General features: G+C 42.2%; 1 protein-coding gene across 9 annotated transcripts in view; it reads left to right on the forward strand.

Moving 5' to 3' along the window:
- The window catches only part of TRIM2 (tripartite motif containing 2), a 183,991-nt gene extending 159,131 nt beyond the window's left edge, over positions 1 to 24,860 (forward strand). For all 9 annotated transcript variants that reach the window (XM_070047374.1, XM_070047378.1, XM_070047377.1 and 6 more), the window contains exons 7-12: positions 4,998 to 5,101; positions 5,314 to 5,481; positions 10,620 to 10,788; positions 12,113 to 12,183; positions 16,160 to 16,300; positions 20,434 to 24,860. In XM_070047374.1, coding sequence (XP_069903475.1) covers positions 4,998 to 5,101; positions 5,314 to 5,481; positions 10,620 to 10,788; positions 12,113 to 12,183; positions 16,160 to 16,300; positions 20,434 to 20,586 — 806 coding nt within the window. In that variant the 3' untranslated portion in view covers positions 20,587 to 24,860. The remainder of the gene's footprint in view (positions 1 to 4,997; positions 5,102 to 5,313; positions 5,482 to 10,619; positions 10,789 to 12,112; positions 12,184 to 16,159; positions 16,301 to 20,433) is intronic.
- The last annotated feature ends 251 nt before the right edge of the window (positions 24,861 to 25,111 follow it).

The following is a 25,111-nucleotide window of genomic DNA, read 5'->3' on the forward strand; positions in this document are numbered from 1 at the left end:
TTCCTCCGGGTCTCTCACGTGGGTGCAGGAGCTCAAAGACTTGGGCCATCTTCTACTGCTTTCCCAGGCCATAGCAGAGAGCTGGATCAGAAGAGGAGCAGCGGGGACTAGAACTGGTGCCCAAATGGGATGCCGGTGGCCGCAGGCGGAGGATTAACCTACTGTGCCATGGTGCCAGCCCCTAAAATATATATATATATATATATATATATATTTGACAGGCAGAATGGACAGTGAGAGAGAGAGAGAGAGAGAAAGGTCTTCCTTTTGCCGTTGGTTCACCCTCCAATGGCCGCCGCGGCCGGCACGCTGCGGCCAGCGCACTGCACTGATCCGATGGCAGGAGCCAGGTACTTCTCCTGGTCTCCCATGGGGTGCAGGGCCCAAGCACTTGGGCCATCCTCCACAGTCCTCCCGGGCTACAGCAGAGAGCTGGCCTGGAAGAGGGGCAACCGAGACAGAATCCGGCACCCCGACCGGGTCTAGAACCCGGTGTGCCGGCGCCACAAGGCGGAGGATTAGCCTAGTGAGCTGCAGTGCTGGCCTCCTAAAATGTATTTTTAAAAATTATTTCTTTCTTCAGTTCTTCAGTTGTTCTATATCCATTAGCCAGCTGTTCTTCATACTGCTGGGGAATAATCAAAAACAAAAACATAGGCCGGCGCCGTGGCTCAATAGGCTAATCCTCCACCTTGCGGCGCCGGCACACCGGGTTCTAGTCCCGGTCGGGGCGCCGGATTCTGTCCCGGTTGCCCCTCTTCCAGGCCAGCTCTCTGCTATGGCCAGGGAGTGCAGTGGAGGATGGCCCAGGTGCTTGGGCCCTGCACCCCATGGGAGACCAGGAAAAGCACCTGGATCCTGGCTCCTGCCATTGGATCAGCGCGGTGCGCCGGCTGCAGCGGCGGCCATTGGAGGGTGAACCAACGGCAAAGGAAGACCTTTCTCTTTGTCTCTCTCTCTCTCACTGTCCACTCTGCCTGTCAAAAATAAAAAAAAAAAAAAAAAAACAACAACAACAACAACATTAGTACACATCTCCTTCAAGGGCCAATCACCCCTTCCTTTGCCTCCAGCCCAACAAGAACCAACACACCTTATTTATTTATTTATTTGCAGAACTATACAGTTTTACAAGTTACAGACTTCATTATTACAACTTCAGGAATGCGGTGATTCTTCCCACCATGTCCACCCTCCCACCCATACTCCCACCCCTCCTCCTCCTCCCTCTCTTATTCCCACTCTTATTTTTTACTAAGATCTATTTTTAATTGACTTTATACACATATGATTAAGTCTGTGTTAAATAAAGAGTTCAACAAATAGTATGAAGAAATAGTATAAAAAAACTGTTCCTCAACAGTCAAGACTAGGCCTGTTCAAGTCATTGCTTCTCAAAATGTCAATTTCACTTCTACAGCTTGCCTTTTAGGTGCTCTATTAGTTATCACAGGTCAGGGAGAACATATGGTATTTGTCCCTTTGAGACTGGCTTATTTCACTAAGTATGATGTTTTCCAGATTCATCCATTTTGTTGCAAATGACCGGATTTCTTTTTTTTTTAACCGCTGCAATACACCATCTTTTTAAAAATGTATTTTTATTTTCAATGTGGGCGTTGTGGTGTGGTGGATTAAGCTGCCAACAACACCTGCATCCCATATCAGAGCGCTGATTCAAGTCATGGCTTCTGTGCTTCCAGTCCAGCTCCTTGCTAACGTGCCTGGGAAGGCAGTGGACGATGACCCAAGTACTTGAATCCCTACTGACCATGTGGGAGACCCAGATAGAGTTCCTGGCATTGACCTAGTCCAGACCTGGCTGTTAAAGGCATTTGGGAAGTGAACCAACAAATAGAAGATCTTTCTCACTCTCTCCAACTCTGTCCTTGTTGTTCTGTTTTCAAATAAGTAAATAAATCTTAAGGGTGTATATATATATATATATATTTCTAATTTACACATATTAGTTGCACATATTTATAGGGTCTAGTATGCCATTTCAGTATATGTGTACAATGCCAACCCCATAGTTTTATTTTGTTGTATTTTAAAGATTTATTTATCTGAAAGGCAGAGCATCGGAGGGAAAAGGAGAGAGACAGAGAAGAGAGACCTTGTAAGGAAAAGAGGTGCAGATTGGTGCCTCTTCACTCGGGGCACCAAATTTAAGAAAAAGGGAGGAGACATAATACGAACTCACAGCCAGACTGAATTTATTCAAAGAAAATAAACTCGCAGAGGCCAATGGACAATACAAGACTGCTCTTCTTCAATCAATCCGATCCCGAATATAGATCCTTTCCCTATGTCTGCGTCCCGGATCAGCAGGAAGTAGCCAGCAAGAAACAGGTGCCCTATCTCCTTATCTACAGAGTCAGGGCTGATGGAACAAGGATGAAGCCTCAGCCATTTTGGGTTCTTGTTACCCCTGCCTTCTTTCAAGATGCCAGTTCAGTCTCACACCCTATTCTCCACCTCACCCCCTGCATTCCTTCCCAGGTTTGGAAGCCAGCAGGGCCATACTTGAAGAACCTGTATGGGGAAGCTCACTGCTACCTACTGCCCCCCCTTAACCCCCATTCCTAGCCCACCTAAAATAGAAAAAGGCCCAGCCTACTGGGGTCTGGGCCCTCTGCCACATGTTTGGTCTGTGTACATGCTGGCAGTTGGTCTACCTCTGCAAGCTTATTTTCTTTGAATAAATTCAGCCTGGCTGCGAATTTGTATTCTGTCTCCTCTCTGTTCTACCCCTTTTTCTTTACAGACCTTCCATCCACTGGTTCACCCCCCAAATGGTTGCCAAATCCAGGTCAGGGCCAGGCTGAACACCACTCTAGTCTGCCGCATCGGTGGCGGTGGTCCAAGCACTTGAGTCATTGTTTGCTGCCTTCCCAGGCACATTTGCAGGAAGATGAATCAGAAGCAGAGCATCTGGGACTCCTGGGCATGCCAGCATCACAAGAGGTGGCTTAACCTGTGTGCCACAATACCACTCCAACACTCCTGTTATAAAGAAAGTCGGCTGATACCCGACTCACGAATTTTGCAGGGACTCGCCATGGAGCCGCTGTAAAAGATCCTCTCTTTTGACACCTTGTGAGAAAATAGCATATTTGGCTTCACCGTGTGGCAGAGACTGCTTTGAGGATCTGGCTCGCAAACCTTGCTTTCCTGTAGTTGAGAGCAGATGAGACAGAGAGGTACCGAGTAAACTGATAGGATCCTTTATTTCAGTAAAACGAGAACCTGGTGTGCCCAGTGAGAACCAGGTCATCTGAGATGGGGGTGCCCAGCAGTTGTGTTGTTGATTGTATTCTGAGTTTAAGTCACCACCAACGTCGCTTCGCTAACCCAAAAATCCGCTTTGCGAGAGTCTGCCCCTGGCAGTGCCTCCGCGTGTGTTCCGTGTGGCCCAGCATCAGTGCATCCTTGACTGCTCTTTCCTAAGACACTGAACCGATGTCTAAAAGCATCAGGTTATCCTCTGAATATAAATGAAACTGTTAAACTAAGGAATTGTTTTGTCTCTCTCTCTCTCTTTGAAAATTTAAACCTTCCAGGTCATTTTTGAGCAAAGTTCATGATGTTTCATTAACTTATTTAAAAGTGTCTTTATTTTTTTAATTTTTTTTTTAATTTTTCTTATTTTTTTTGGCCAGGCAGAGTTAGACAGTGAGAGAGAGAGAGAGACAGAAAGAAAGGTCTTCCTTCCATTGGTTCACTGCCCCAAAATGGCCACTATGGCCGGTGTGCGGCGCCGATCTGAAGCCAGGAGCCAGGTGCTTCCTCCTGGTCTCCCATGCAGGTGCAGGGCCCAAGCACTTGGGCCATCCTCCACTGCACTCCCGGGCCACAGCAGAGAGCTGGACTGGAAGAAGAGCAACTGGGACAGAATCCGGTGCTCCAACCAGGACTAGAACCTGGTGTGCCAGCGCTGCAGGCGGAGAATTAACCTAGAGAGCCGCGGCACCGGCCTAAAAGTGTCTTCATTTGTTTATTTTAGAGACAGAGAGAGAACTCCCATCCACTGATTCACTTTCCAAATGCCTGCAGTGGAACTGGGAACTCAATCTAAATCTCTTGCATTGATGGCAGGAACCTAACTGAGCTGTCACGGCTGCCTCTCAGGGGCCACATTAGCAGAAACCTGAAGACAGGGGCTGGAACGGGGTATCAAACCCAGGGATGCTGATGTGGGGCATTAATATCTTAACTGGTGCTTAACCACTAAGCTAGCTACCTGCCCCAATCCATTAATATTTAGATACTCCTACTGAAATAAGTAGTAAAACTTCCTCGGAAACAAAAGCTGATGTCTCTTAACCTGTGGATGTTTTTCTTTTTCTGACCCCTGCTCCCTCTTTTCCTTAAAAAAAAGGATAAGGCTATTTTCCTTGGGTTCAGTAATTGCCTTTTGCTTTATTTATTTTATCTAGACAGTACCCTGTCATGATATCCTCTATACTTTCAGGAAGAATACACAGTGTATTGATCAGATCTTTGGAAAGAATGCATAAGTAAAGCCAGTAAGTGAAACCCAGCCTGCTATTTTTATAATATCGATGGCCAAGTGGTTTATTAAATGCACAAAAAAATCAAGTGTCCTGGTGTCAGAGCTAAGAGCAGCTGACTGAGAGAGGAGGATTTTGGCAAAGCCCTAGAATAGGATCCCTCTCCAAATGCATCTCCTAGTTTTTATTTTTATGTCTTTGTGGAATCTAAGTGTATTTTAATCATGTTGATGTACACTGACAGATTAATAGGAGGAGACTTGCATTTGTCTTAAAATGTGATTTTACAAAGACTTTATTGATCTGGAAGAGAAGTTTAGTAACATATGGAATAGGTTATGGAGGAAAGAGAGGTTCTTAAAAAAAGTATAGTTTAAAAAATGCATTCTCAGACCACCTATAGATGGTTGAATTATTCTTTGGCTGAAACTGAGAAATTGTTCTTTAGTACTTAATGTCTGTGGTTTTATCATTTATTTTTAGGCACCAAAGGAAGAAATAAAGGAGAGTTTACAAATCTTCAGGGGGTAGCTGCGTCTACAAGTGGAAAGATATTAATTGCAGACAGCAACAACCAATGTGTACAGGTATAGTCCCTAGTTTTATACCTTTAACTGTTTACAAGAAAGATACAGGTGCATATTTTCCTACTTTAGACTTCAGATACGCGGTGTGTGTAGATTTTTCCGGAATAGAGTTTGCACTTTCTGAGCTGTAGTTCATAAGACAGATGTTCCTGCCGCTTCCTCAGCAGCTCCTGGGCTACTTCACACCCCAATGACTGTGATTTGTTTTACAGATATTTTCCAACGATGGCCAGTTCAAAAGTCGTTTTGGTATACGAGGCCGCTCTCCCGGGCAACTGCAGCGGCCCACGGGGGTCGCCGTGCACCCTAGTGGGGACATCATCATTGCCGACTATGATAATAAATGGGTTAGCATTTTCTCTTCAGATGGGAAGTTCAAGGTAAGGTTGACCAACAGTTGGCCCCTGAACAGTAGTGAGAAGGAACAGGAAACGACAGAATTGTCTTTTGCTTCTTTAAGTTCCACATTATTGTTCAGCAATTCCGTATGCACAAAGACATCTTGTCATCTAAGCGTTACGAAGTGAGAGCCACAAGGCCGATTTCATAGATCTGCTCATATCATGTCTCCTAACTGTGACTTTGTGTTATACAGCAGTGTGAGATTTTCGGTCATTTTCTTAAACCACAGATTTATAGAGGAAGTTCCTGTTACTCATCCAACCTTTTGAAAAGGGTTAAGAGGCAGTTTATATTTTTCAAGTTAACCTGCAGTTGTCACTTGTGAGATCCCCTGTCTTTTCTCAGATGACAGAGAAGAAATAGAATTGTAAGGCGCAGTTCCTGCCCTTTAACTGCACAGGCTCATTGTGGAAGAAAGGCTAATGCACAGGACAGTTCATGTCAGCCTGCAAACAAATGGGTGTAACCTAAAGCCGCAGCGGTAGAGTGTGTGGTAGCAGGGGTTGGAAGGGAAAGAAAATCGAGCCTTAGTTCAGCGAGAAAAGTGTGAGCTGAGCTTGACCTTGAGGGCTCTCATCATTTGATGTGTTTGGTGTTCCTGCCACCATCGACTGTATGGAAATGCAAAACCAGCTTCTGTTTCCCCAGCAAGTAAATATCTGTCTCCTAGAACTTGAGTAGAGTCTAAGTGAGGTTTTATTTCAGGGTGCTGTGTGTCTCATCCAAAACAGGCAGCTAAGCCATGTTCCTTTGCATGCCTCTAGTAACCCTGTCTAAAAAAGGAAGTCTTCTGGATCAGCTGGGATTCAGGCTTCCTGACCCCTGGTGTTACTTCCTAAAGGCCAGAGATGCTGCTTTTCATAAGTCATCCTGGAATCCTGATGACTCCATGAGCTCATTCAATAGACTGTTCACTTGATCTTAGCCAAAAGGCCAGGAAGTGATCGACAGACTCTTACAAGAGCAATTTATATTTTCCTTTCTAACATCTTTGGCTCACTATGGTCACCTCATTGCTTTTATTAAATGAGTTACTTCCATCATTGGTAACCCTCAGATTGGAGCCTCTGGTTTGTGTGGGGTAACATCTTCTCAGTCTAGGAGAGCAAAAAGCTGTCGTTTTGAGTTCCATAATATTGCTCATACTTTTTCAATTGCCCTTGAAGTTTTTGTTCCACTAGAAATCTGATGGCTCCGTGGGTTGGCCATGTATACAGAAAGATCTCCTGCCTCTGTATCCCAAACTTCCTCCCCTTGTTCTGTGTTTTCATAATTGCATTGGTGCTAAGACATACCCAAATAGGACAGCTTTAATAGGAAAATTATTCAAGTGATATCTTGAAAGCATTTGTGTGGTTTAGAAGCAAGCCACTTGTTCCTGTTTCATACTCTATCAAAGCCACCAGTCTATAAATTCAGTAGCTTATGCTAAAAACAGGCTTTGCATATTGAGATAACAGTTTTATATCCAAGAGACCTCTCAGAATTAATCGTTTTTCATTCAGTGGTTCGTTAGTCGGCCAGTAATGGACATACTTCTTGGAAGAACTGGATTCTTAAGGTTGGAATACTATGGCTTTTAACTGGAATAAACACAAAGCACCCCACATCCCCAGAGGATTGGGGAGATGGAAATGGTATAGTTTCTGCAGCACCCTTTCTTACGATGGGTGTTGACCAAAACCCCAAGCGAGGGTAGAAGCACCGCAGGTGGAAACACTTTAGTACCATAGCAGGAGTTCATCCACGGGCAATGTCCATGCCACTAAATACCCAGAGATACTTGTTTTCTTCTTGGGTGGCACTTTGTAAAATTAAGCAGGTGCTGGGAAAGACATGCCTTTACCACCAACTCAGATTATTTCTGTTTGCTCCTAATGGTTCCAGAGATGGAACGCCTTGTCCCCTTCTCTTCCTTTTACTCCCCAGTTTTTTAGCTTCCCTTTTCATTCCTCTCTGCCTCCTCAAGTTCTTCTCCCTTCCTCTTGCTTCCTGACATGTCTTCCAGCTCATCTCGGAACCTTTTGTGATCAGAACAAATACAGAGGCCTCAAGCAGCCACCATTTTCTAAATGATCCCTTTCCTCTTCAATTTATAAACCTCTTTGTTGAGTTCAGCACTCTGATTCTTGACCGTTCCAAAGCCAGAGGCTAAGACATTTTTGTGTGCTGTTCTGTTTTAAGGTGGGAAACAGAGGCAGGCCAAAGGCAGTGATTCTGATTACACTTGGTAGGATCCACTGTGGCTAAACTAGGAGTGATGGAGGGAGAAGGAAAAGGAGTTTTGGTTAAGTGTTTAAGTTGTTCTTTTTATATGTCCTACCTGTTACTACACCACCATGTGATAGAATGGAAGTCGTCCTTTATTTTCTGTTTTTATTCTAGATGATTATCCATTCTGAGGAACTGCTTAAGTCCCTGATGCTAGGTGGTGATCATATGCTTAGTTTTTTTTTTTTAAAGAATTATTTTATATATTTTGAAAGACAGAGAGTTACAGAGAGAAGTAGAGCCAGAGAGAGGGAGAGAGAGAAGGATCTTCCATTCTGCTGTTTCACTCCCCATATGACTGCAGTGGCCAGAGCTGAGCTGATCCAAAGCCAGGAGCCAGGAACTTCTTCCAGGTCTCCCATGTGGGTGCAGGGGCCCAAGGACTTGGACCATCTTCTACTGCTTTCCCAGGCCATAGCAAAGAGCTGGATTGGAAGAGGAGCTGCCAGGACTCGAAACAGCACCCATAAGGGATGCCGGCACTGCAGGCGGGGGCTTTAACCTGCTGCGCCACAGCACCAGCCCCTATATGCTTAGTTTCAATAATCAGAGTGCCACCTCTTCCTTCTGACCTCTTACATTCCGGCAAGAATGTTCTCACAGAGCCCTTTCTTTACCTGCCGTCGTGTGACGAACAAGTGACAGTAACAGGATGGTCTCCTGGCCTCTGATCTTGGGGCTGGAGAACACAGAATCAGAGTCAGTGTTACACAGCAGATGTCCTTGCTGAGAAACCCCTTGTTCTCTCCTAGGTGACCATGTCGCTTTGCTCTCACAAGATCATATCTGGATCTCGCTCGTTTGTAAACTTACAAGAGTAAAGGGTGATACAGAGTCATTCTCTCCCCACTGTAGGAAAGCCCTCATTCCTGAATTACAAAATTTAAAACTACCTCTGTGGCTCATGTTCTGCTTCCATCAGACAGAGCTGATGCAGAGAGGAAACAGAAGGTCTAAAGAAGAAACTTCTGGGGCCGGCACTGTGATGCAGCGGGTTAACGCTGTGGCTTGCAGTGCCGGCATCCTATATGGATGCTGGTTCGAGACCCAGCTGTTCCTCCTCTGATTCAGCTCTCTACTATGGCCTGGGAAAGCAGTAGAAGATGACCCAAGTCCTTGGGCCCCTGCACTGGTGTGGGAGACCCGGAAGAATCTCCTGGCTTCTGGCTTCAGATCGGCATAGCTCCTGCCATTGTGGCCATCTGGGGAGTGAAGCAGTGGGTGGAAGACCTCTCTCTCTCTCTGCCTCTCCTTTTCTCTATGTAACTCTGACTTTCAAATAAATAAATAAATCTTAAAAAAAAAAAAAAGAATATAACTTTTCATGGTGTTATAGGCTACCACTAACGCACTTTCTAAGATGTGGCCTCTCGGTATCCATGGAGATTTGTTTCCAACCCCCTGCAGATACCGAAACCCACCCTGGATCAGCCTGGACCTATAACACTAGACTTTTTTTACTAAGATGTTCAGCAGACACTTGCTGAGGACTTAGTACAGGCCAAGAAGTGTGGTAGGCTGTGAGTACACAGTGGTGGACACAAGACGTCACTCCCACTCAGGTGCAACTTAATGCTAGCTAAGTTCAGTGGTAGATGCCTGACAACTCTGCTGTGTCACAGTGCCAGGGATGGCTTCCTGTTGCTGACTGCTTACTGTCATTCCTCTCAGTAACTTCCTAGCATTAGTTTGCTTAATGCATATTGCAAAAATACCACTGGGAGTTATCGAGGTCAGTTTTTGTTTTTCTTTTTCCATTTTTCAATACTATATATAAGGAATCTGAAGTTTTGGAAAATTAAATTCATTTGTGTTATATCAGGTATGTTCAAAGTAAGTGACAGTAACAGGATAGTCTCCTGATTGGCGACTTTTTGCTATATAATGCTGCCTCTTTCTTTCTTTATTATTATTTTTTTTTTTTTTTTTGGACAGGCAGAGTGGACAGTGAGAGAGAGACAGAGAGAAAGGTCTTCCCTTGCCATTGGTTCACCCTCCAATGGCCGCCGCGGCCGGCGCACTGCAGCCGGCGACCGTGCTGATCCGATGGCAGGAGCCAGGTGCTTATCCTGGTCTCCCATGGGGTGCAGGGCCCAAACACTTGGACCATCCTCCACTGCAGTCCTGGGCCACAGCAGAGAGCTGGCCTGGAAGAGGGGCAACCGGGACAGAATCCGGTGCCCCGACCAGGACTAGAACCCGGTGTGCTGGTGCCACTAGGCGGAGGATTAGCCTATTGAGCCGCGGCGCCAGCCTTTCTTTATTTTTTTTTTAAAGATTTATTTATTTATTTGAAAGTCAAAGTTACACAGAGAGGAGAGTCAGAGCGAAAGAGGTCTTCCATCCGCAGGTTCACTCCCTAATTGGCCACAATGGCTGGAGCTGCACCGATCCAAAACCAGGAGCCAGGAGCTTCTTCTGGGTCTCCCATGTGGCTGCAGGGGCCCAAGGACTTGGGCCATCTTCTACTGCTTTCCCAGGCCATAGCAAAGAGCTGGATTGGAAGTGGAGCAGCCAGGACTCGAACCAGCGCCCATATGGGATGCCGGCTCTGCAGCTGGTGGCTTTACCCGCTATGCCACAGGGCTGGTTCCTAGTGCTGCCTCTTTAGAAAGGCAATGTAACCCCAGTTTGGGGAGGTTCTAGAATATTTTTTGATGGTGATGCCAAGAATTTCCTGTAACTGTCTATAGCAGATAATGGATGTTTTAAAGCCACTTTTCTAAGACAGAAGATCCCTGTGTTACATGAGTAGCTGAGCACCTGTGTTCAAGTGTTGACTAAAATGTCTTTGTGTTCTTCAACTGTGGCATCTATACTTCGTTTCTGCTCTTGTTCCTAACAGACAAAAATTGGATCAGGAAAGCTGATGGGGCCCAAAGGAGTTTCTGTGGACCGCAACGGGCACATCATTGTGGTGGACAACAAGGCGTGCTGCGTGTTTATCTTCCAGCCAAACGGAAAAATAGTCACCAGGTTTGGTAGCCGAGGAAATGGGGACAGGCAGTTTGCAGGTACACTCGATGGTAATATGTAAACCCCCTTTTCTACGCTTCTTCTGCTCACATTTGCATGCTGTTGAAGCATGTTGAAGATGCCGCGTCCCCAGTGTGTTTGCTGGCTATGGGAAAGACACTGGGGATGAACTCTGAGCGAAAGCATGGTCAGCTGCTCCTCAGCCCCTCCACCAGCTGTAAGCCGAGCTGCCAGCCGCAGTCGGCTTTCATTGGCGGCAGTTCACAGCCTGGAAATCTAATCTTCCGATATTCACGTTCAACACAAAGCAAATTTTAAAATGAAGATTTTGAAGACAAAAGTGTTTTGAGGAACAGTGGAGTAGCTCCTGCTTCCACTAAGCTGTGGTTTTATTTAAAGACCCCCCGTCCCCATGAGAAGTTTTGTTACCTTTCTAGGGTTTGCTAAGATAACAGGGGTCAGGAATATGTGCTGGGCGCAGGAAGGGCAGTCCTTCCGGTGCCGCACCTTGCAGTGAGGAGTTCCTTAGACTTCCATGGCTGCAGGAACAGGCTTTCACAGCAGTTTCCTTCGGAAGGGCTGCTTTGTGCGTTGAGCGCTCATTGGCATCATCTTTCTCTGTGCTTTGTCTCCAGTCCCACCAGCTTCTGAATGCCACCCAAAATTAGGAAATGTGCATTTTCGCTCAATTTTCCCTTCCCTCCCCTCCTGTCCCCTTTCCTCCCTTCCCTTCCTTTCCCTTCCCTCCCCTCCATTCCCTTCCTCCCCTCCCCTCCCCTCCATTCCCTTCCTCCCCTCCCCTCCCCTCCACTCCTCTCCCCTCCTCTTCTTTCTCTCTCTCTTTCTCTTTCCCTCTGTCTTCTCTCTCTTTTCTTCTCTTTCTCTCTCTCTTTTTCTTTCCCTCCCTGCCTCCCTCTCTCCTTCCCTTTCTTCCTTCCCTCCTTCCTTCCTTCCTTTTTCCCACGTTGGAGTTTCTTTCCTGATGCTAAGAGTTGCGGGGTCCTCCCTAGTGGGAGATGATAGCCCCAAACTGACTAACACATATTGAGGGAAGCTGGCAGGTGTGTCCTCCAGATGATGGTGTGGAGAACAAACGTTGATGCTTCCTGCTCTTCTCACTTCATCAGGGCTGCTGGGGCCTTTAGCTTGGTCTGCCAGGAGTCAGTGGAGAGCTGCAGGTGTAGAATCACCAGTAATCTGGGGCCAGTGGCCTGGCTGGCTTTCCTTTCAAGGACTGGTTCTCTGATCCTTTGTTCTCTTAAGTAACTAAGTAATATGTGAAGCGTGTTTGTTTCTTGTTACAGTAACTGCGATGCTGATGGAGTTCTCACCTGTTTTTTTTTTTTTCTATCTTTATTGCAGGTCCTCATTTTGCAGCTGTAAATAGCAATAATGAGATTATTGTTACAGATTTCCATAATCATTCCGTCAAGGTATTTCAGGCACCTCAATGGTTGTAAATTGTTAACTGCTTTCATGGAGAAATCAAGCAGGGAGAAAAGAATGTAATGCTAACTACACACAGAGGATCGAGGGGCTTAACCTGGAAGGGTGGACTTTGCTGCTGCTGACAGGAGCAAGTTTTAACCTGGACATACCGACTTGGGAGAGCCAGGGACTTAAACAAAATATGGTGGCAGTCGTTTCTTAGTTTAAAACGTGTAAATTAGGCTGACTCGGAGATCAAATTAAGAAAATTTGCTTTCACACATTTGGTGTTATTTAGAAAATAACGTACTGATAATATAGTACATCTTCCTCACTAGGTACAGGAGGGGCAAGAGTCAACATTTTTAAAATCAGGACATTATAATAAAGTGATTGAAAAGGAATTCCCCATTTACTGAATTGATGAGGAAAGGTTCAGTAATATTCTAGAACTGCCTCCTCAGGGTGTGATGTGTGTTCTACCACAGGTGTGCCAGGTGGCTATGGGCACTGCACTGGTTGACATTTTTATTTTCAGGGCTCTGTGTTAATTTTTAGGGTTCCCATCTGCTTACAGTAATACTGGCTTGTATTTACAGAAGTGATATAAAGCCTTCCTTATAAGTAACTTCATTTAAATTTCAAAAAGTGAGCCATTTAATGGAAAAATAGAGCCTAGGGTGATAGGCCATTGGCAAAAGTTTGTACTTAGAGACAACCATGGTGCACCCAAAGTTATGGAATGATAGATAAGGGGTAGGATTGGGTTTTTTTTATTAGTAGTAGTAGTATTATGGAGGCAGGGAGGGAGAGAGTGCCATCTGCTGGTCACTCCTCAAATGCCCTCAACAGCCAGGCTGAGCAGGGCTGAAGCTGGGAGCCAGGAACTCAGTCCAGTCTCCTTTGTGGGTATCAGGGACCCAAGCACTTGACCCATCAGCTGTGCCTCCCAGAGTATGCATTAGCAGGAAGCTGGGATGAGAGAGGAGCCGAGACTCAAACCCATATCTCTGGTATGGATACGCACATCTTCACTGCTAGGCCAAGCCCCCATTGCAGCAATGGGACTTTGAACACCCGAAGAGGCCGCAGGAATGAGGCTTGTGTGTTTCCATCCTTAGACCCTAACCGTGCAAAGCTGAGCAAACGCCTGGCGTAGGCTGTGTCCACCCCGCACTGGCAGACAGCGGTGGTTCAGGGAGTTGCCCTGTTTCACTGCGCACAGCTGTGGCCCCCAGCCCTTCCTGTGGGGGAGCCAGCTGGCGCTGTATGTGGGATGGCTCCTGTTGACCAGCCCTGGCTGACACAGCAGAAGGAAAGAAAACACACAGAAGTAACCCGAATGCAAGGCAAATGGCAATGCAGGGTTTCAGAAGAAAGGGACACACAAAGTTCTATACATTTCCAGAAGAGCTTTTTGTGATTAAGGCCGTCAGGCACCCTTCCAGTTGGAGGTGGCATTCGACAAGAGCAGGAGTTTGAAGCTGGGAAGGGATTATCATCCAGAGATTTAGAAGAAAGCTTACTATGAATACTTACAAAGAGCAACGCTACAAAAGCAATTTCAGCTCACGCTCTTGCGTAGGTTTTCATATTAATTCATATAGACTACAAATTTATGTAATTTGTAAGTGCTTAAGTGACATTTTTAGAGGAGAAAATGAGGCATATGACAAATGTATAATTCATGAGATTCTAAGACCTGTTTAAGTTTTCAGTCCAGTAGAGGTAGATTATTTTAGGCATTTATTTCAATGCTGTTTTCCTCTTATTTAATAAAATCATAGCCTTGTTTTGTTTTCCCTCTTCTCCGTGACAGCTATTGCCATGTAACTTCTATAGAAACTTGTACTTTTGTCTGATAGAACAGCAGTTAGCAGTTCTGGATTCAGGGCTCTTCTGGTAAATGTCAAAACAGTGTAGGTCAGGCTAACAGTTAATCTGCCATCATTACTTTTTTAGCTGTCTGCAGTGCAGTGTCTGTGGAGAAAGTGTTCCAAGACCCCAGTAGATACCAAAACCACAGAAAGCACCTGAACCTGTGCATTCCATGTTTTTCCCTATACACACATCCCTATGGTAGAGTTTAATTTGTAAATTAAACCCAGCAACAGACTAATGACAACAACTAAGAACAAAAGGAACAACTATACTCATGTGCTACAATAAGCATGTATTTCTAGAATTTTCCATGTCAAATCTTCATGCTGCCATCATGAGTAGCCGAAACAGCAGGAAGTGAGACCCTAGGTGAAGGGGGACAACCACCTGTGGTCTCTTTTCATGGCAGAGCAAAAGGGACAAGATAGGACATTGTCCATCGTTCCAAAATGAAGCAGATGACCTGAGACTGTTTGGATTATGCCAAAGAAAGCATGCTGACGAAGATGTTAACACAAACACACACACACAAAGATGAGCCGTGGGAATTAATAAAGGAAAGAGCAGGGATTAATAACTTGTGTCCTCTCTTGCATAAGCACACTCCTGTTGGTCTGTAAAACCCAATGCTGTCTGTAAACAGGGACTGGAAGAGTCAGGGAAAAAGAGTCTGAAGCATAATATCTTAGTAAGAACTGGTTGTTCTTATCTGTCCACCCTGAAGAATCAGTGAGGGGTGGGCCTTTGGCATTGTGATTCACGGGCTGGTTAAGATGTCTGTGACCCCATCAGAGTGCCTGGGTTCAGTCCCTGGCTCTGGCTCCTGACTCCAGCTTCCAGCTAATGCAGACCCTGGGAGGCTGTGGTGACAGTTCACCCACAAGGGAAACCTGGATAGAGTTCTCAGCTCCCAGCTTTGGCCCCACCCCCCACCCAAGCCATCGTGGGCATCTGGGGAGTGAACCAACAGATCCTTCTGTGTGTCCCTCTCTCTGCCCCTCACATAAATGCATTTTTAAGATATGTGTTTTGAAAAAAGCACTAGCAGGATTCTCCAGGCACCTTCAGATTCGATCTGTGCTCGGTTGTGGTGAACTTTTTTGCCCAGTTCCATATCTGTAAAGGTGCCTTGCACACGACACTTTTTGCTTTGCTGATGAATATTTCTAAGCATCTAGGCAATATGATAATGGAAGCTTAAGATACGTCCTAGAGAGCTTTCAAAGCGAGTAAATATCATCTGAGTCAGTATAAACTAGTGCTTACTATGTTATCATTAAACACAGTAACAATTTAATTCTCTCAAGATCAGTATTCTGTACTTGATACATGTATGGTAACTCAATTAATAAGAATATTTAATTAACCACAGAAATCCATTGCTTGACCATATCAGTTACGTAAGAGAATTTGCTTGAGAGATCAGTCTAGCCCTTCACTTCTCACAGCCTTCCTTCTCTCAGTAGTTCTGCTCTGCAAATCCTTAGAATCACAAAAACTCTGCTTTAACTAACATTTTCTGGGGGCACACAAAAAAAGCCCCTTTTCTTATTCTTCCTCCACTGCTATGTCACTCACTTACACACGCACTGTGAATTTTCCCTTTTCTAAGCATGAAGTCCAGTCTGTCCTTTCTTGTTAATTGGTATAGTAAGACAGCAGTAAATTCTGAGCACCTACCTTCACACGAAATTCCTACTTTCTGATTCAAACTGGATGATCACCCCAGCTGTTAGATACCATGCCCATTTAAAAGTTAATTTTACTTAAGGCAGAAAGAATAAGACTGTTGAAAACTGTAGCTCTCCTCACTCATACCACCTTATATTTGTATAACATTTTATAATTTACAAGTATTTTTCATATAATTAATAATCAGATGTAAACAAAAAAGCGATTTAACAATTGACAAATCAGATTTACTTAGTAAATTGGGAAATGACAATTGATATGGATCTAGTTTGCAGATTTTTTTTTCCTATGTCTTAAGTCAAAGGTCTCGTAATAAATAATTTGCTCAGGTAGATATTTTTAAGATCTATAGTGTTGGGCCAACTATTTTTAATTGAAAAGAAATTTATTTTTAAATCTTTGATACAGGTGTTCAATCAGGAAGGAGAATTCATGTTGAAATTTGGCTCAAATGGAGAAGGAAATGGGCAGTTTAATGCCCCAACAGGTGTGGCAGTGGATTCAAACGGGAACATCATTGTGGCAGACTGGGGAAACAGCAGGATCCAGGTAGGCGAGCATCCCCAGGTGTATGTATAGAGTGGTTGCTATTTATTAAAAGTGATGAATTGGCTGTCCTCCAACCTGCAATGCTTTTCATTCTGCATTGGTTGGGTCCTAAGACCATAGATAATCTCACCAGAAGGACCAAACTAAGCAGGGTCCTAAGCAGCAGATTACCAAAATGAAGGGGTTTTTAACATGCACCCCACACTCTGCATCCAAAGGGCTTTTGGATGTGATTCAAGAGATCCATTGAACAAAAAATTACTATATTATTTTTACTAACTTCTTTTATTTGTTATTTCCCTTCATCATGGTTAAAGGCAACAATCATAGTAATTTTAATAATACCCTTGACTCTGTCACCAAGGAAAATCACCAAAATTTTCATGTCAGATTACATGTTGTAGACATCGTGAATTATGAATTATATTATCACAACTTCAAAATCATAGTTATCATTAGACCCACTACTACTCGTTACGTAATGTGCTGATTTAAAAAGCACATTTACCAAGACCAAAGTCACAACAATAACAACAAAGCTACAAGCAATATCCTTGATGATCACAGAAACAAAAATCCTATACAAAATACTAGCAAACAGATTCCAGAACACATTTGAAAATTATTCACCATGATCAAGGGGGTTCCATTTAAGGGATGCAGGATGGTTCAACATGCACAAATCAAAAAAAAAAAAAACTGTGATATGCTACATCAACAGAATGAAAGACAGAAATCATATGATCATCTCAAAAGGTGCAGAAAAACCATTTGATAAAATCCAATATCCTTTTATGATAAAAACTCTGAAGTATAAAAGGAACATACCTCAATATCGTAAAGGCCATATATAACAAGCCAACAGCTAATATCAGACTGAATGGGAAAAGCCAAAATCTTTCTCTAAGATCTGGAACAAGAAAATGATGTCCACTTTCATCTTTTTTTATTGAAGTTAGGACTAGAAGTCCTAGGCTAGACTATTAAGCAAAAGAAAGACATAAAGAGCATCCAAATTCGAAAGGAAGAAGTCAGAAATGGTCTCTGTTTCCAGATAATGTGGTCTGATATATAGAAAGTGCCAGACTTCACTGGAAAGCTGTTAGAATAAGCAAGTTCAGCAGAGTTGCAGAGTACAAAATCAACATGCAAAAACAAGCAGCAGTTGTTATACACCAATAAAGAATTATCTGAAAAAGCTATCAAAAAAGCAATTCCATTTCTAATAGCTACCCAAAAAAAAAACCACCTAGGAATAAATTTAACCAAGCAGGTGAAATATTTCTACAATAAAAAGTATAAATCATTGATTGAAGAAATTGCAGAGTACACTAAGAACTGGAAAGACATCCCATGTTCATGATTAGAAGAATCAATGTCACTAAAATGCCCATATTACCCAAAACAGTTTTCAGGATCAGTGAAATTATCAATCAGTGATATTTTTCACAAAAGTAGGAAAAAAACACTACTAAACTTTGTATGGAAACACAAAAGACTCTGAATGGCCAAAAAGAATCTTGAATAAAAAGAACAAAGCAGGAGGCTATATACTGTCTAACGTTGAGATACATTTAAAAAAACAAAACTACAGTAATTAAAATGGCATGGATTTCACATAAAAACAGATCTATAGATCAGCAGAACAGCATAGAGACTCTAGAAGTAAACTCATGCATCTTTCCCCAACTGATCTTTGATGAAGGTGCAGAGAGCATCTATTGGAAAAAGGAATCTTTCCTGTTACTCATGCTGGGAAAATTGGATGTCAACATGTGGAAGAATGAAACTAGACCTGGAGTTAAAAATACAACACCATTTCACAATTGCTGAACAAAACAAAATACTTTGGTATAACAAAGCATGCCCAGAATTTGTGTCCTGAAAACCATAAAATACTGCTTCAAGAAATCAAATAATATATTTAAATCAGTGGAGAGATAAACCATGTTATGGATTGCAAGATTTAACAAAGATGTCACTAGGCCCCAAACTGATATACAGACTTAATACAAAATCCCAGCAGGATGTTTTGGTAGATATAGAAAAGATTGCTGTAACGTTTATGTAGCTAGGCAAAGGAATTAGAATAGCTAAAACAATTTGGAAAAAGAATAAAGTGAGAGAAGTCCCTCTATCAAGTTTCATGATTTACCATATGGCTGCAGTAAGACTGTGATGTTGGTGGGGAGACAGACACATGCATTAGTGGAAGAGAATAGAACATATAAAAATAGCTCCCACACATGTACAGCCAAATGACTTTTGACAAAAGCATAGAAAGCAATCAAGGGAGGCATGATAGCCTTTTCAACAAATGGAAGTTGGAGCAATTAAAATAACCACAGCACTAAAAAGCAATAGATTAATGATATACTCAAGAACTTGGATGCATGTCAAGTGCAGCATGCCAGGTGAGAAAAGGCACTTTCAGAAGATCACATAGTGTATGATTCCATTTATATAACATTCTTGAAATGACAAAATTAGAGAAGAAAAACAGATTAGTAGTTGCAAGGGTTAGAGATGTGATGGGGATATGAGGAGGAGATAGGACAAAAAGGGGTAGCATAAGGGAGATCTTTGTGGTGATGGAATAGTTCTGTACACTGATGGTGGTGTTGGTTACACAAATCTACACGTGGTAAAATGACAACTATACATAGACACCACAAAGTCAGTTTATTGGGTTTTATGAGATTCTGGAATCAGAAGATATAAACATTGGACGAAATGGACGAAGGGGATGCAAGACCTCTCTACTATCTTTGCAACTTCCTATGAATATACAATTATTTCAAAATTGAAAGCTAACAAAATAATAATAATGAATTTATGTGTTGATCATTTAGGAATCATGAATGACATTTGGCATTTTGTTTAAAAAATAATAAGACTGGTTATATCCTGTGGCAAAAAACTTTAAACAGAATTCTAACATGGGGTCTACATGGTCTTTGCCAGACTGTCAGGGGGGTTCATGGAGAGTTCTAGACCGTTCTTTGCTCTGGTTTCTCAATGCACACACCTGCACGGCTGTAAGCATGCATTTACAGACAGCTCTGTTCACCCTTGCTGACATGGCCCTGTGTCATGCACCAGAGTTCATAGCATAGCTAAGTCTGGTGGCTTTTATATGTCTCCATGAGGATAGCAGTGATCAGCATTTCAAATCTGACATAGCTATCTGCCTCTCAGAAGAAGAGTTGATGTTATCAGTGTAACACAAAATGCTTTTATTTCTCCAATTTATTGATCTCAATTATTCCAGTGGCTGTCTGCCCTGAAGGAGGCATTCATGAAGACTTTGATATGCTATAGAAGCCAGACAGGGAACTAAGTTCACAAAGCAGTACTATCTGGGATCACAGATGCTCCACTGTTTGGACTGTGACCCCTGTAACACCCACCTCATTACACTGCCTTTTAAAACACCATGCAGGCCACACCAAATGGTCAGAAGACCAGACTGGGTCATGGGAAGGGGACATGTAAGGTCCTGAACTTGCTCCTTTTATTTCCTCATCACAGAAGCTTACAGAGCAGCAGACGACCTTGGTGTATGAAATGTACATACTGAGTCATTGACTTCTTACGACTCCTTTCTGAAAAGGAAAAAACAATCTCTTATTTTCTCATTGCATGTTATGACTCAGGACCATTTGTGATCTGGTTGCTGACTCTTCTTCCTTGTGATTGGGGATGGAAGGGAGATATGAGGCTTGAAAGGGAAGAGAAGGCGTAGTGTGAAAAATGAGGACCGTTCGTTTTGCAAACACCATCCAGGACCATGAACGTCAGATACCTGAGCAACCACTATAGAATAGGAGTGAGATCTGGCACCCAGAAAAGGAGGAGGGGGAGCTTTGAAGAGTTCATGAAAGAGTGGAATGAAGAGAGAAGTTTGTTGGGTGCACAAATTTTGAAATCCATGCATAGTTTTTTAGTAATACGTGTTTTCCATGAACTTTTTGAAGAACCCTTGTATATACCACAGTGGCCTAAGCAACCTTAGGATGTTACATGCTTTTTTGTTAAAAAAAAAAAAAAAAAAAAAGGCATCAAGCATTTTCTAACCAATGTCTCAGCATATTACTATGACCTTCTTTATAACACGACTGTATTTTTTGCAGGTTTTTGATGGAAGCGGATCATTTTTGTCTTACATTAACACATCTGCTGACCCCCTCTATGGCCCCCAAGGCCTGGCCCTGACCTCAGATGGCCATGTTGTGGTTGCAGACTCTGGAAATCACTGTTTCAAGGTCTATCGATACTTACAGTAACCATGGGCAGCTGGACACCCCCTTCCCAAGGTCTTGCACTACAAACTGGAATGGATTTCTCCACGGGGGACCAGATCATGACTAGACTTCATGTCAGAGAGAATCGATGGCGAACTTTCCAAGGTTATTTCTGAATGTAACAATTTCCTTAAAAACTGCTTATCCAATTTCCGTAATTCACCTTTAGGGTTTGAAAAAGAAAAAAGAATCTCTTCTACTGAATCTGTAAAAACTGCAAAGTTTTACACCTGTGAACTATGGCTTATAGGACAGGGATTTATGTAGTTAAACTGATTTTGCAAATCAAGCAAGCATTAAAAAAAAAAAAACTAGACTACATAAAGGTATTTATTAATCCTGTGAATGGTAGCTTTTGCACAGAGCTTCCAGAAACAAAACAATGACAAAATCTGTTGTAGTTATATTCTTTATTGAGCCTAGGTCACAGGACCTGGGGAATGTTCTAACCTCACTTTTACAGGAGGTATTACTCTTGTGGCATTTTTTGGTTATCAACAGCTCCACATAAATTATTTTAGAAAAAAAATAAGACAGTCTTGCAAAATCATTCTAGCTTGATCAGCTGGCCTCTTGAGTTTAGCACTTAAGAATCAATGCAAATTTCCCTATCTTTCTGGGTTAGATCAAAGATCCTTTGTGTGTGTTCTTTCCACCTTCTCATTCCTGCTCACAGAAAACCAAGTACATTTCCAGGGAAGCCTGAAATTCCTCGTGCTTTGAGAAGCATATTCCAAAAGTGATTCTCCCTTTTGGTGAACAGACAGCCTTGTCATCTCCAGATGGCTGCACTGGAGTGCAATCATGAAAAAGTCACGTTTTGTGTGCCATGTTTGCACATGTGTCTTTCCTCTCCCACTTCACGAAAGCGAAAGCTTTACCTCTTGCAAAACGTCAGCACATGTGATAGGACACCAGGATCCTAGGACAGAGAGCCATAAGTAGCCCTTTGGAGGACTGATGGTGTCAACCAAAGGCATGTGATTGATGGATTAATGATCCCCCCCTTAGAAAGCAAGTGTTACCAAAGTTGTGTTATCTTGAGAGCATTACAGGTAAGGGCATGTTATGGTTATTTATCATTGTTTAATGACTAGTAGAGGCGTTAAGGGACTATGTATATGCGATTAGGGTAAGATAGAATGTACAATATATACATATATATATTATAGCTGAGTCTTTGGTGTATTGAGATAGGCAGCACTCTGAAAGACGGAGGCATCGTCCAGCCATTCTTCAGCACATTCCTTCACTGCGCAGTTGAAAACCGTCCTAGAGCCAACCCTCAAGCAGATTTCATTTTTGCCATTTTCTAGGAGTGATGGTGGTAGCTGACTTTGAGTCAGAAAATAGCCTTCTGTGCTTTCTAAGCAAAAAAGGAATAAAAAAAAAAAAAACAGGCAGGAAGGCAGGTCAAAAGAAAAGCAGAACTTGAGTTACATTGAATTTAAAATTAAGTATAAGTGCATTTTGGGAAATTGTTAATCTGTCATTGATACTGTAAAATAAGATGCAGTCTGTTTCCACTGTTTAATTTGTTTAGCTCAGTTCTACCAAAAAAGATGTTGTGTTTGGCATTTTTGATAATGACTTTGGGATCTTTTTCACTGGAAGCACCTTAGAACTGTACTATAAGAAAACATTTCCCATATGTATGATTATTTGAATGTGATGTCTCTTGCTTATTAATTTAGACTTCATCCTCTCTATAGGACTTTTAAAATTTAGAAGGGAATGTAGCTACTTCCAGTTGTCTATTAAATTTAAAACCAACCGCTGAGGGGAAAACGTTTTCTTGGGAAGATTTTCATTTAGGGTCAGTGGTTTGTTTTTTTAGTTAGGTAGAGTTTTTAATATGTTTGAGCCTGTCTGAGATAAGCCTGTCAAATCCAGTAACATTTTTTAAAATGTTAAACCAAGACACTGTTTCCTAACATCAGTGAAATAAGCCTTTCTATTTAACCACTCGTGTTTTCTGAGTGCCTGCTAGGTTCCAGGCACTGGGAATACTGTGATGAAACAGGCAGAAATCCCTACCCTTTTGCAGCTTACATTCTGGGAGGGAAAGTATTTTTCCATTGACTAACACTTTGCCTGGAAGATAGGCTAGACTGTTGATAGTTCCTAGTTATACTCTAAAAAGAAAACTTTCTAAGTTATTCAAATTAATTTTAGTTTATTTTCACAAGTAAAAAATGGCTTCCTATTTTGATTCTGTCACAGGCCAGTGACCTTAAAATTAGCTTACTCAAAGAGGATTTTTGCACATTTGTATCTGTGAACTTAGAAACTGACTTATATATGAACCAGCCGCCATGTCATGTCTGTCCAGGCTAGACTGGACACAATGCTCATTGTTTTTCATGTCCATACTGACACAGCCTGGAATGAAACAGGACAGCCTTTTGGACCTGTTCCATTGTCCAGAGCTGAAACATGTCCTGCGGGCACTCCAGGAAACTCTGACTTTGTCCCCCCAAATGTGTACTCATATGTGTTAACATACAGAAAACATGTCACATTTGGATATACATGTGCATTTACTGTATTTCTTGGTAAGCATATTTTGGGGGACAGTGCTGCTTATGAGATACAAATAGACAAGGTTTAAATGAAATTCTGTCACATTCTATGGAAGATGGTTTCTGGTAAAGTGAGAAGGATATTAAAATAAGTGGCATTTTTTTTTCTAGACTACCATATTTGCTTGATTTCGCTTTGTCAGGTGTACAGAATCTGTCATACGTTCATAATAAGTAGCTCTGAAAGGTTCAGATTTCCCCTGGGCACTTATGGCAAACCATTGCCAGTTAGGGTTGCAAGGTCAGTGACGATGCAGTCCGTGCTGGGACAGCCCCTCCCTGGTGGACGCAGGAAGTTAGTCACCTGGCCATCCAGAAACACATGAACACAAAGCTTCTGTGACTGTTTGCCATTTTTTTTTTAAGTACTAACTAGTATTTTGACCAAACTTTTAGTCTCCAGAACTAAGCGAGTCCTCACCTTTCCTTATTTTAATTTACTCTAACTAGATTCGAGGCAAATACATCCTCCAGAGCCATGCAACTAGAACATGCTTGCTTCCACTACGAAATATACAGGGTATGTACAAACATGGAGTTAACTGGAATAGTAGTGTAGCGGCAAGTACTGATGAATTCCTAACCCCGAAGGGTTAACAAATGCTTTGGTGATAGCACCGAGTTAATTGGAGAAAATGGTAAAGAAATACAGGATAGTCTTCAATAACTTCAGTGGGAAGAATCTTTTTCTAACTGGGATTCAGTAGTATCCTGTCTACTTAACAACCTCTGAGAAGGGAGGCGTGTTTTTAGTTAAATAATTTTAAAACAAGACAAGTTCCCAGTAGTATAAAATTGAAGCTATTTGATGCAAACATTATCTAGTTTTACAGAAAACTGAAAATCGTAATACTGTTGCTTTCTGTAAATGTTGCAGGGTTTTAAACTTTACAGTTATTTTAATATTTTTGATAACTAGGAACCTAGTGTTGCCATAAAGGAAACTAAGTGCCCATTAAAGATTTGTTTAGTATAAATAAGTATCTTGCTTTGTTTTAATGACAGTAGGCTACAAATCATGATGCTAATCTTAAAACCTTTCTAAAGATGAATGGTGAGGCAGTGGTTGTGTGTTTGTGGAGAATGTATGAAAGCTATTTCCTGTTCTAGAGTAGACTAACACATTGGCCATGTTGTTCCAATGAATGTACAGCACTTCCATTAACTTTTGAAAGGAACACAGCCTTAAACTCAGTGCTTTTGCTTTATGACATTGGAATGTTCTGTCATCAACAGAGTGTGTTCTTGTACTGGAATTCCTTCTCTCATTCTCAGTTCTGTCACCTTCCAATCCTGTGTATGAGTAGGAAGGCTTTTCTTTTGGCTTCTTTTTTTCTTCTTGGGTTTTGTACATTCCCTCTTCGTAGACCTGTTTGGTACGTTTTGTGTCTAGAACACTAAGTCTTGCGCTCTCTGACATTGACACTGATGTATTCTCATTATTTGTTCTTTTATGAATCAAATTGCTGACTGCCTATTTAAAGAAAAGAATGAACGCTGTGCATCAAAGTGTGTGTTTGTAGCGACATATGTACCACAGTATTTTGGATGCTTTAGTCTACAATAAAAACTTTAAATTAATTCTGTCTTGAAACATAGGAGAAACAAGATTCATGTGTATATCTTTACCATGCACAAATTCTCAAATCGTTATAATAAAGCTTGTTTTCTCCATTTCTAAGGTGAATGATTATTTATTTAACATTTGTTCTCTAAGTGAAGGGAAAGAAAGAATGTTCCAGAACATGTGGAAGTTAGCAGTGCCTCAGCCAAACTGTACATACTAGTTAGCAAAGTTTGCTATGATGCTAATAATCTATTAGCGTTTAGGAAGTACCTTTTATAAAAAAAATAAATAAAAGATTGATTTATTTATTTGAAAGACAGAATGCCAAAGAGAGGGAGTGATAGAGAAAGAGAGCTTC

This window comes from Oryctolagus cuniculus, chromosome 8 (genome assembly GCF_964237555.1).
Source record: "Oryctolagus cuniculus chromosome 8, mOryCun1.1, whole genome shotgun sequence".
NCBI lineage: Eukaryota > Metazoa > Chordata > Mammalia > Lagomorpha > Leporidae > Oryctolagus > Oryctolagus cuniculus.